Source organism: Octopus bimaculoides, chromosome 18 (genome assembly GCF_046866305.1).
Source record: "Octopus bimaculoides isolate indiv1 chromosome 18, ASM4686630v1, whole genome shotgun sequence".
NCBI classification, from domain to species: domain Eukaryota; kingdom Metazoa; phylum Mollusca; class Cephalopoda; order Octopoda; family Octopodidae; genus Octopus; species Octopus bimaculoides.
The window spans coordinates 54,877,672-54,890,449 of record NC_142945.1 but is presented as its reverse complement, the minus strand read 5'-3'; the positions used below and the strand labels follow the sequence as shown (position 1 = coordinate 54,890,449).

At 34.9% G+C, this 12,778-nt stretch overlaps 2 protein-coding genes across 2 annotated transcripts in view; one reads left to right on the top strand and one right to left on the bottom strand.

Moving 5' to 3' along the window:
• Positions 1–5,788, bottom strand: part of LOC106882938 (ubiquitin domain-containing protein 2) — a 50,922-nt gene extending 45,134 nt beyond the window's left edge. The window contains exon 1 of the mRNA XM_014933782.3: positions 5,586–5,788. Within this exon, the coding sequence (XP_014789268.1) occupies positions 5,586–5,652 (67 nt within the window). The 5' untranslated portion in view covers positions 5,653–5,788. The remainder of the gene's footprint in view (positions 1–5,585) is intronic.
• Positions 5,789–6,274: 486 nt separating this feature from the next.
• LOC106882939 (MMS19 nucleotide excision repair protein homolog) overlaps positions 6,275–12,778 on the top strand; it is a 32,681-nt gene continuing 26,177 nt past the window's right edge. Inside the window, exon 1 of the mRNA XM_089366302.1 lies at positions 6,275–6,374. Within this exon, the coding sequence (XP_089222428.1) occupies positions 6,290–6,374 (85 nt within the window). The 5' untranslated portion in view covers positions 6,275–6,289. The remainder of the gene's footprint in view (positions 6,375–12,778) is intronic.

Below are 12,778 nucleotides of genomic sequence, written 5' to 3'. Positions count from 1 at the left end.
AAACTTGAGGAATTCCATCTGCATTAGTCAACTCTAGAGATCTGAAACATTTTCAAGACTAAAATCATACTCAACTGGAATTGGTGGTGGTAGGAAATTCTGAGTAGTTTATTCTGAGAGAACTATTGCAGAGGTAGGGCGGGTAGGTGGAGAAGAGAAGACCTGAATGCAGTCTGATGTAAGCAGCAGGGAAACAGGACAAGGGAGCTTCTATGTGGTCAGTAAACCAGCAAGAAATAGCAGTTAAATCTCCCTTATATTGCATCCCTGCTGTCTTAGAAAAGAGCTCACTAGATAATGTGGTTCAGAATTCCTTGCATATAAGAAAAAGACAGGATGATCATGGCTGGAATGACCGATATAAGGTTTGCTTGATGCAAGGTTGACCTGGACTAAACAACAACAGAACCATAAAGAGAGTCAAACAAAATGATGTCGACCATCATTTAACATCTGTTTTTCCATGATGGCATCGGTGATTGATGTCAACTTTGTCTTCCATCCTTCCAAATTTGGTAAAATAAAAATACTTTGGGCTAAGTTGTGGCTGCGTAGCAAAGAATTATGCTTCAGAATTCTTTGGTTCCTATTTTGACTCCATTGTACAGCATCTTGGACAAGTATATTTCTTGGTCCACCAACACTTTCTGAGATACATTTGCTAAGCAGAAACCACGTGGGAGGCTGTCCTGTATGTGTATGTGTGTGTGTGTTTATATCTTTTGTCACATTGGTAGAAAACAGGCAAGTTTTAGGTACTCCTGTCTTTGGAAACTTTGGGAATGACTAATTCACTATATATATAAAAAAAATAACTAAACTTGGTAGAAATCACTAAGCCATACCTCCATCTGTCAAATTATGAGATGTTTTTTGCTTTCCTTCACACACTGTTTTGTCTATGTCGCTAGTGTTTACTCCCTGTCCTAGCTGAATGGCCTTCATAATACAAGTCACTTGGTTACCCCACTTGTGCTGGTGCCATGTAAAAGCACCCAGTACACAGTGTAAAGTGGTTGGCTTTAGGAAGGGCATCCAACTGTAGAAACCGTGTCAAAGCAACAGAGCCTGGGGCAGTTCTCTGCATTGCCAGTTCCTGTAAACTGCACAACCCAAGCCAGCATGAAAAACAGACATCAACTGATGACAATGCACTCATTCACACACAGAGGTGCAGGTATGGTTGTATGGAAAGAAGTTTGTTCACCAACCACATAGTTCTGGGTTCAGTCCCACTGTGTGGCACATTTACTATAACCACAGCCCTGGGCAAACCAAAACGTTGAGATTGGATCTGGAAGGTGAAAACTTTGTGTGTATGCGTGTGTCCTTGTCCTAACATCACATGGTAGTTGTAAATGATTATCACTGTCATACAAGCAGTGTTGTTCATTTTCAATATTCTCTCTGGCCATGGAGGGGAAATATTACCTTGCTTGGAAACAGGTGGGGGATGGCAACAGGAAAAGCACCTGCTTCAATTTACTTCTTCCGACCCATTCCAGCATGGAAGAGTGGACGTTAAAATGACGATGATGAAGGATGGAAATGTGTGCGTGTGTGTTCATAGCTACAACTTGGTGCCCTTTGACCGTTTCCTCAGAACTTAATGAAAAACGCATACTTTTAATGAGATTTGCGTGGGGTTATTATGTGGATTAAATTTAAGAAGGAAAAAATGTGAAGTTTCAGGTAATTTTCCGCGTATTTTTCTCCCCTTCCGTTTTAGTTATGTTTGAAACATCAACATTAAATAATCGATACGCCCGAAAACATATTCCAGCAAAATGTTATTTAAAGGCATGCGTTTTAAAGAGAGTTACGAGGAAATCTGCAGGCAAGAAAAAAATGGTTCGCTTAGTCGTCCTCACAAAAAAGAGAAATAATAATAAATAATAATGATGATGATTTCAAATTTTAGCACAAGAGGAGGAAAGCCGATTACATTGACAGTAATGCGTAACTGGTACTTATTTTATCGACTCCGAAGGATGAAAGGCAAAGTCGACCTCGGCAGAAGTTAAACTTACAATGTAAAGACGGACGAAATGTTGCTAAGCATTTTGCCCGGCATGCTAACGATTCTGGTTTAATAATAATAAGAAATTTTGTCAACTTAATCGCAACCTACACCATCGATAACATATCTCTGCCAAATTTCATTAAAATATATGCATTTTTCGAAGAAGTTATGAGGAGGAGGAGGCAAACTGAGGGAGGGCACTAAACTGCATTTATGTCTTCGTAAGTATTGTTTGTGGTTATTGCTTCACGAAACCCTCCCCCGCACGTGTGGCCTTGTGCCAATGTTGGGAATCGATATTATGACAAGAATTCATATTGGTTCAGTATGTATTGAATAAAACTTATTGGTATCTTTCTCTCTTTCATCAACCGAGCCAAGAAGGTGAAGGGTGGTTGGAATGCGCCCCTTCCACCTGCTGGAAACAGCACACAAAAGTCCTCCCTTATAAACACATCATTTTATCTTAAAACGGAAAGAAAGAAAAACAAAAAGAAAGCAAAAACATTTCATAATGTAGTCTTGGATAGGGTATTCAGAAATAAGAGAGAATGACCATTGCTAGAATTATTTCGAATAGAACTAGTCTGGGGCTGAAACAACCACAGCAACTCAAATTTTCCAACTGAGTTCAGCAAGGTTTGTGTGTTTGCATGTGTGTGTATATATACACACAAACAAATAAGCACATAGGTGTAAAACAAGGAGAGAAAAACAGTACTTGAATGCCAAAAGTTGAGTAATATACTATATTATTAAGTTTGAAAATTCTTAGCTTCAATGGCATGTATCTTGTGCCCCCCCCCCCCACGTGCCTATTTTCCCGACGACAGCATAAATACAAACACAACTGTCCACAATACAAAAATTGAACTCTATATCATAAGGTTATATATTATGAGTCATTATAATATGCTTTTAGGACCAATGTGCTTTTCTTCTTCACTTCCTCTACACACAGCAATTCCAAAGAGCAAAAAAAATAACAAAGGAAAAAACAAAACGAAAAGTTTCAACCACAATTCTCCTTTTAAAGCTCAATTATTTTTACTTCCAAGATTTTTTTCTCGTTATTCTTTAGAAAAATATGACAAAATTATAAACAAAAATTAGAAGTATAATGCCAAAAACAACAGATTATGAAATCTCTTGGTCAATAATAGAAATTAATTAAATATCTACGTCAGTCTATCTATCTATCTATTTATCTATCTATCTATCTATTTATCTATCTATGCATGTATCATCTATCTATAGCTTCTTCAAGTTGGATTTAATATGTACAGGATGTTGAATTGTGTGAGCACATTGCAGTCTTGTCTAAACTATTGGCAAGTCTGAAACACTGAGTTCCTGAACGGAATACCGAAACAAAAGATTTAACTAAATAAAGAGAAAAAAAAAATTTAGACCCCCAAAATTAATGCCAACAATTTTTTTTTATACGATTGGGGGTGATTGATAACGAAGAAAATAAAAGGCGTTTCTTATATAATATCGAGTTTAAATGGTGTTTTAGTTTTTAAAAACTGATATCGTGCATATTGGTGGAAAAAAATCTGGTAGAAAGACGTGTGAATATAATAAGAGCTAATATAAAGGCATAAACATTTAAAAAATGCCAAACCAAAAATCTGTTAGTGGTAAATAAGCTAGGACATTTATCAGACATCATCTCTTCAGCAGCAACATTATGGTTCGAGATAGATACCAATCAATGATTTTTTTGGCCATGCTAGTTCCCCCTTTTATCCAAGAAGAATGCTGGCATCACAGAAGAGTAAATGGCCCAGTGGTTCTGGCATGTGTGAGGGAGAGAGTGGGAATCAGAGTCAAAATTGGCAAGAAAATGTGGCGAGCTCTGACAAGGAGGAGGAATGAGGGGATAAAGATCTTGTTGCTTTCAAAATATGGCAGTGGGATGGGATAGAATAAAGCAACGGCGATGGCCAAAAGCTGGCTGTCCGACGACTGTAGCACCGATTTAGGGCAAACATGCTCTACACATGCTGATAATAATATTCAGAGTTTATCATGCAGAATTTTATATCAGAAAAAATAAGAGGAGGATTTGATAACAAAAAATTGGTGGATGATTTGATAACTATGGAAATAGTAATTTCTCCCAAATGGAAAATAGTCCTAAAGAAGGAAACCGAAAAAAGAAAAAAAAATTAATTCAATGTATGGCACAAGAAGAATAAGTTAGAAAATTTCAATGAAAGCGAGTCAAATAGTTTAGTTCTATAAGGAATAACTGTAGTTCTATAAAGAGATCTTTACTCGACTTGGTCAACAATTCTGCTCACAAAAGACTTTTACAATAGACAAAAAAAATTGTAGAATCCAAGCTTTGTTATTTTTTAAATTTATTTCCTTTATTTCACTGTTTCTTGAATGTCAGAACAGAGAAGAATTCTTTTTTTCTTGCAGACTTGTGTGGACATAAAAGCAGAGAAGGAGAAAGAGAGAGAGAGACAGGTCTTCTAGAAGGTGGTGCTTAATTAGAAAGGAAAGAGATATAATGAATTACAATGAAAAAAAAATTTTAATTGTTCCGAAAATAGTGAAAAAAAATGTTAAAACTGCAAACAGCCAGTCAGACCTGCAGACATAGGATGCGTGTAGAGAAATTGGTAAAATATCGATGTAAAGCAGACACTAAGTTGATCAGTGTCTCATTAAGTAACACCAAGGTTGGGGGTTTAATATTATTTCATTTAATCTCATTGTTTTGCAATTTTATCTTTTTTTTTTTATTCTCTGAAGTAAATATTTCTTTGGTTCTGGAAATAAAATCCTATCAAGTATAAATAAAATAAAAAATGCGGGGAAAATAAAACAAATAAATGGCAGTAAAGTAGGAAGTAATGATGGTGTTTCTTGTATTTTCGAAGCGTGGAAGAGGTTTTATAGGAGAGCAGCCAGCTTAGTTTAGTCTTAACTAAATCTGTGTATATTTGTAGTTGTGGAGATATTTCATGGTCTTATAGATGTGATACGATATGATGATATAAATGTAGAAGCAACGACATGAGAGACACGTATGTATGAAGAGACAAGCAACTTGCTGTCCTTTCAGTCATTGTTACTAAAACGGTGAAACCATTAAACGAGTTGTGAATATAATGTGGTGGCTTTTTTGCCCCCCTTTTATTATTTAGTTATTCAGTTAAAAGATAAAATTTGATAAATTTGAAGCGTGTGCAGCAGTGGTGGTTAATTAAACACTAGAAAAAGCACTTAGAGGAGATAAGAAAGAGAGCAGATGGAAGAAAAAACGAGAATACGGCGACAGAAATGTACAAGTAAATAAATGAATTAAATGTGGATGTGTGTGTATATGGAGATAGGTTTGGAATAAATAAAAATAAATAGGGTTAGGGAATTTAATGGTATTTGTGTTCTTTGGTAAGGTATTTCAGAAGAAGAAGAATAAAGAAGAGATATTTTTTGTGGCTGTGAAGTGTGAATTATGGTGAGCGCTGCTACAATCAACAACTCAGCTGAGAGAAGGAAGGATCATAAACAAACAGGAAATATAGCCAATGTTTTAGCCTACCCGTGACATCAGAAGATTCTCCAGAGGGTGGCCCGTTGTCTCTGTGTGCTCCAATACACCCTCCCATTTCATCCAGGGAAAGGTGGAGGACAGTTGAGCCAAAATAATCCGCTTGTAGAGGGAACCCCCTTCAAAGTGCAGCCGATCACAACCACCACGACTTTGCCTGCTTCTCGTTCGATGACGTCACAATGCCGCCGTGTGTTCGCAGTCACAGCTCTGGACGTGCTTTGATACGTCAAAATTGATGGATCTCCTTCAGACACTCACCATGCCTTCTTTTATTATCTTACCACTCCAGCATTATACAACCATCACACATTTATTACTATTTAAACCCAGCCATAATAAATATTTATTATAGCCATGTTATATATACATTTATAGAAACGCAACTTGCAATATTGTTGATCTCTCTCTCTCTCTCTCTCACTTTTTTTCTCTATAAATTCCATAACATAAATTTAAATTTAAACAAAACCGGATATTTTGATATAAAATATCTGAAATTTTTTTACAAAAAAAAGTCAGCGGTTTTAATGTGTTTATTTAGTATAAATGTAGCTATAAAGCGTGTGTGTGTGTGTGTGTGTATATGTGTGTCTGTGTTGCATGGTTCATTGTGTTGATGTTGCTGCATGTATGTGTATGTGTCATAGATCGCTGTTATTGATGACGTCAGAATTATTGTGTTCTTGACAGAAATGGCCGCTTCCAGCACGTGGAGTAACATTGTGGAGAACTATTTGGCCGGAGTCAACGATTCTGCTGCCTCACAAATTGCAATTGGTTTGTTGTCAACACTTTACTACATCATTCTCAGATATATTTAGCTGAAAAACCCATGTCCTGTCGCTGTAAAGCCATGTATTAATTGTCATTAATTGCTATGGTCGATGACTTTGTGTCATCAGACAAACATAATATTTGCATCGTTTCCAGCCACAAGTGTCTTTCCTGTTGCGTTAATTCCTCTTCTAGATATATTCTTCGTGATCTATGTTTTAAACTTTAAATGTGTCTGAATATATTTATGGATGTCTTGTTACCATCATGAATAAAGAAATATGTTACATGTTTATGCCTATAGCCATATATATATATATATCTGTGCAGACTGGAGATATGTCAATATGTTGCTTATGTTTTCTTTTAATTCTTAGAATGTCCGATTTCCTTCAACCTGGAATTTTTATTACGTACAATTAAAAGTTACTTTATTAGCTCCAGTTATTTACCAAAATATTTAAAGAATTGCAATAGCTTGCTTCAGATATCTAAATCTTGAGTCTGTTTATACATGAACCCATTCACCTAGTGGAGATAATTGTTATTGAAGTCTCAAACTTATTTAAAATACCTGTACTGGACACTTCTTAGCAATGGATGTAATGTTCTTTTTTATTGTTTGTAGTCAAAAATTCAGTCCTGTTTGTATAGATGTGGCTCTCTGTTATGTCTGTCATTGTAAAGTTTATTTGCTATAAAACCCAATTTTATTGAAAAGTGATTAAGCTCAGAGAGAAACTGACATTACTTTAGTTTTATCTTATTGGCAGACTTTATTATCATTATTATTATTATTATCATATTTGTCTATATTTTTGCTCTCGTTAATTAGATTTTATTGGCAAAACAATTCTAAAAATAAAAAAAATTAATTATATATTTGTTTATATTGGATATTAGCCAGCATACAAGTTATAACTTACAAAAATTCAATCGTCAAACGTTATCAAGCTGTATTCTTTGTATAATCACAATATTAATATATCATCTGTTAATGAAACCGTAACCTTTCCCTGTTAATGACCTCCCAGTCTGTATATTTATTCCTCTAGACCTTCCTCTCTGCTGTCAGTCAATATCAGCGGATTATTGATTAGCAAAAACCTGACCGACTGTGTTTATGTTTATAGAACACATAAATATATATTTATTTAGCAATACGTTTTATAGTAATCGTTAAGCTAAAGCTATGAAATTCGTCTCAGAATAATTTAAAATATATAAACAAAGTCATACTCCTGTCCAATAGTCTTCCACTGTTGGAAAGTGGACGCCAAAATAGAAACCATTTAAATTTTCAACAATCGACAGATATTTTGGATTATATATAAAAGTAGATATCATTCATATATAAATGCTCTTAACTTTAGGACCAGAATGTTTCAAAACTTTGAGAAATGTTCCACCTTTCAAATGCAATATTTAATTTTAAGTGTTTATATTTAGCTTAATTGAAAAAAACACATTTACTTTTACTTCATACGTCCCTCGATTCTTTGACAACTTTCAACAATCATAAATTATGTTTTCGCTATGACAGAAATGCAAAAATATGAATACCTATATCGTTTAACCAAAATTGTACGTTGTAAACTTTTTGTCGTGTGTGTGTGTGTGTATATATATATATGCTTTCTTATTTGGGGCTAATAATACTTGGGTGGTACTTTTATTTTCTCGATTTCGGAGGGATGAAAGGCAAAATTGATCTCGGGACGTAAAGAGCCGAAACAAAATACCGCTTGTTATCCTTCCCTCAACAAATGCTCCGACGATTCTGCGAATCCACCCCATATATGTACGTGTGTGTATGTGGTGAGTGTAAATAAATCTAAACTATTGCCATCAGGGTATTCTACAACAGGAAATTACTTTCTTAGTTTCTAAATCTGCGATCAGTCTTCCTCCCATTTTCTTATTCTTGTTTTCTTTTTATCTGCAGTTGCTTCTTATCTACAATTGGTATAAATTTTCAATAAGATATCTAAAATTTATACCAGGTAAATCGAATACGTTGAATTATTTACTGATTGGTTTTAGGCAGTAAAATACTAGCAACTTTATTCTAATTAAAACAAGGGTGTAATAATTATAGAGGACAACAGTGTCTAATAAACGAGAACAAAATTATTAATCCACCATGTTATGTGAATGGAATATTCAACCCCTGAGATCATTATTCTTGTGTTTCAAAAGAAGTGAAATAAATAGCAATTTTGTCAGCTTCAGGTCAATCGTTGGCAACATCGACTTTCCGGACACTGAATGTCCGGAACCCCTTATAATCCGCACTAATTTACAAGCAGGGGGCTCTCGCTGTTGCGAGACTAGTTTACTGGATGGCCCTGTCACACGGCAGTACCTTGCGCAGTACCGTATTAATAAACTTGCAATCTTTTGGAGGCGAAATTCTGCTTTAAGCATGTCATATAACCCTTCATAACTTCTTTATTCTTAGGAATTTTCAGTATGAATCCCCGAGTGTAACACACATTTACAGAAGTCTTCTGAAAATTCCAAAAAATAATAATAAAAAGTTACGAGGGATTATATATGGCGTACTTAAAGCAGAATTTCGCCCGTTTATTCTAACGAACAGATAGATACATATTTCATTTAATTATTTCAGTAAATTTAATATTTGTTTAATTTAGACTGTGGTGACAAAAGCGTCTTCTCCTGGTTCGGAAAAATCAGTGATCTGGAAAGGCTTTGGGACGAAAGTTTCTGGAAAATCGATGTTGTACGTGTAATATATTGACACATCCGAACATTTTGGTACACTTGTCGAATTATATTACTTAGGAAGAAAATGACGTGTGTGTATTAACACGAAGTGTGTGTTTGTACTAAATGAATGAGGTACTGTTGCATTATTCCGAAGACCACAATTGGGTCCGAACAGTATAACAAAGTACTCGTACACATCTCCCTTCTAAGCAAGCTATGTAGATAATTGTTATGTATGTGACTAAACGGATAAATCTACATTAAAACAAATTAAACCAACATGTCTGTTTTTGGTACTATTGCTACCCTCCCTCTTGCACTCTAACAGTATCTAACCAGGAAACGATCTTAGAATTAGTTTTTCTCCCCATCTGGCTACAATCATTAAACTTCTACTATGTTTTTTTACTTTGAAATGTATCGGTCGATGACGGCTCTCTGTAAACAAAGGCAGCCAGTTTGTTGTTATTCAATAAACTTAACAAACAGAAACTAGAAAACTAGGATAAAAAACATGAATTCCATGAAAAGGAAAATTAAGAAATTAAGTATCCGCCCAAGAATATTATTCCCTCTAGTAGAAGGAAGGAATCGTTAAAAAAAAAAAAAAGAACAAAAACAAGCTTCCTTCAGAGACAAAACTGTCAGTCATCATCATTTAACGTCTGTTTTCCATACTGGCATGGGTTGGGCTGTTTGACATAGAGCTGGTCAGACTCCTCGAATTGTCTGTTGTGGCATGGTTTCTATGGCTGGACGCCCTTCCTAACGTTATTATAGAATATATTTTAGTCCTTAACTGAGCTTCAGAAAATAAGTGGATTCTATTTACTTTTTATTTATATAGTCAGATATTTTAAAATATAGAATGGTTAGAAATTAAAGAGGTCCATGGGTAAAAAATGGTTGATAGTCACTGGGCTAAACAATTGCTACATGAGAGAATGTGGTATCTCTACCTGGTCTTTGATATGCTAGAAATAGTAACCAAATTTCCTTTTGAACAAAAATACAGAATGGTCAGGACTGGAATGACTTTGAACCTGGGTAAAAAACACCTTTCAACTAAAAAAGAAAAAAAAATTAGAATGGAAGCAAATTTAAAAAGATGACCAATTTGAATGAGATTTTTTTCTCAAAATTTAGTTGGAGTCGTTAATTATGATGAATATCAGTTATATTTTCTATCTTTTAGTCAGAGGGGAAGTCAATGGCTTATGATCCTGTACAGTGGTCCTCAACTATTTTTGCACCATTGACTACCTATTATTAATAAAAAGAAGGAAAGGGACAAATATGTAAAAACAAACAAAACAACCTAAATATAGATAAGTTTCTTCTGTCTTTATATATATGTATATATATATATATATATATATATATACACACACACATGTATATATAAATTAATGTAAACAGCTAGGTGCAATATAAGACCATAGAGAAAAAAATTTTATTGTCACAAATTGTGAGTGAAGGGTGCTTCAGCACTGTGTGTGTTGGTAATATATTGACAGATATTTGTAGGTCAATATGTGTGTGTAGAGGGTATCTGTTGACATTTAGGCCTGCGTTTGGGTTTGTGGGTGGAGTCTAGTTTGTTGTTTCCCACAAGCATGTATTTATGTGTGTATTTGTTTATGCTGTGAAACCTCTTCACCACCCAAACTCTTCTTTTTTTCTCTTGCTTTCCCTCTTCAATGATTTTCTCCTTCACCCTCTACCTCCCTCCATCATTGGTTGAATAATATAATGCATACATTATCTCTGTCAACTTTCTAGAGGAACACGCACACACACACAACTTGTAAGTATCCTTAGAGAGACTCCCATCCTGTTGGTGATGGCTGAAATGCCTTTGACCATAGGTCCAGTCGACTGATATTGCTTAGTGTGATTTGGGGCTGGCAACATGTATTAATTAAATATTGAATATTGTTATTATTATTATTATTAGGCTGGTGAGCTGGCAGAATCGTTAGCACACTGGATGAAATGCTTAGCGGTATTTCGCCTATTGCATCGTTGTGAGTTCAAATTCTGCCGAGGTCAACTTTCTTTTTCATCCTTTCAGGGGTCAATAAATTAATTACCAATAAAACATTGGACTCGATGTAATCGACTTGTCCCCTCCCCCCAAATTTCAGGCTTTGTGTCTTTAGTAAAAAGTATTAGTGTTATTTTTCATTTCGTTTCAAAGTTTCCTGTCTTCAGACCCTAAATGTAATTTTATAATTTTATTTATGTCATTTACTTAATTAAACTAAATTTCACAGTATTTGACCTTTTGTTTGTATGAACTTTTAAAAACTGTTTGAAATCTCAATAAATTGAATTTCATTATTTAAACAATCATATGTGTTAGGTTAGTTTTCTTTTGTTTGTTTTAAATGGTAACAATCAAAGCTGGAATTTGTTATGCCATTCACATATTCTAATTAAAATTTTTCTCTAATTCTATAATGTTGTAAATATCACAAATCCACTTTTATTGAAGCATCTACATTTGAATTTTAAGGGATTTTGAAGTTTATTGATATTTCTAGATAAGCTAATGCTTTTACACTGTTGCTTTAGAAATAGCAGCAAATCTCCCTCAAACCATGCCCTAGCATCTTAAAAAAGTAGGAGGGTATGTTGAATAATGTGGTTTTGATAACAAGAAGGGATGATCACAATTGGAAAGCGCTTTGATCGTATGTCTGACCACTGTGCTGTCCAACAACTTCTTTTAATTTTGTTCATGTATTATATATATATATATATATATATATATATATGCATGCTGGTGTTGCATAAAAAAAACACCTGTGCTGGTGCCACATGAAAATCTCCCATGTTGGTACCACATAAAATGCATCCAGTATACCCTATAAAGTGGTAGGCATTAGGAAGGGCATCCAGCTGTAGAAACCATGCTAAAGCAGACAACTGGAGCCTGGTGCAGCTCTCTGGCTTGCCAGCTCCTCTCATACCACCCAACCCATGCCAGCATCGAAAACAGACACTAAATGATGATGATGATGATGATATGTATTGACAGTGCATATAGATATAAAGAGAAATTGTTAATGAATAAATCTTATTGAACTGCTGGTCTAGTCATATTGACTCGTTGGCAGCTTAATTAATTCAGCATAGTTTGAATAGTTTTTGTCAATATCCATAGACTGTCTTTGTTGGAAATTGTCCTTCATAATATTTTAATGCTGCTTGGGTGGTTGTCTGTTGGCTGGAATAGAATGCACTGGGCTAAATGTTTGGAGTTGTTGTGTTGAGAGAACAAATAGAAGAGAGTAGTTAGGAGTGACTGCCACCATTGACTCTGTTTAGCCAGTTTTTGTCAGAGACCACTATTATAATTAGAGTAGAGCCATATCTTCAGTTATTAGTACACTGTACAACCATTCACTGTATGGTGGTGGTGGTGGTGGTTCTGTGTGGTCATTGAACCTGTTACAAACAACAGCCAGGTTTCTCTTTAATTCTAATTTTGGTACAAGGCCAGCTATTTTGAGGGGAGGAGGAAGTCAATTAGGTTGACAGGAGTGCTTTCAACTGCTATTATTTTATCAAACCCCAAAAGGATGATTGGCAAAAATTAACCTCAGCAGCATTTGAACTCGGAATGTTAAGAACTAGAAGAAATGTACTATGGCATTTTTTTCTGGCAC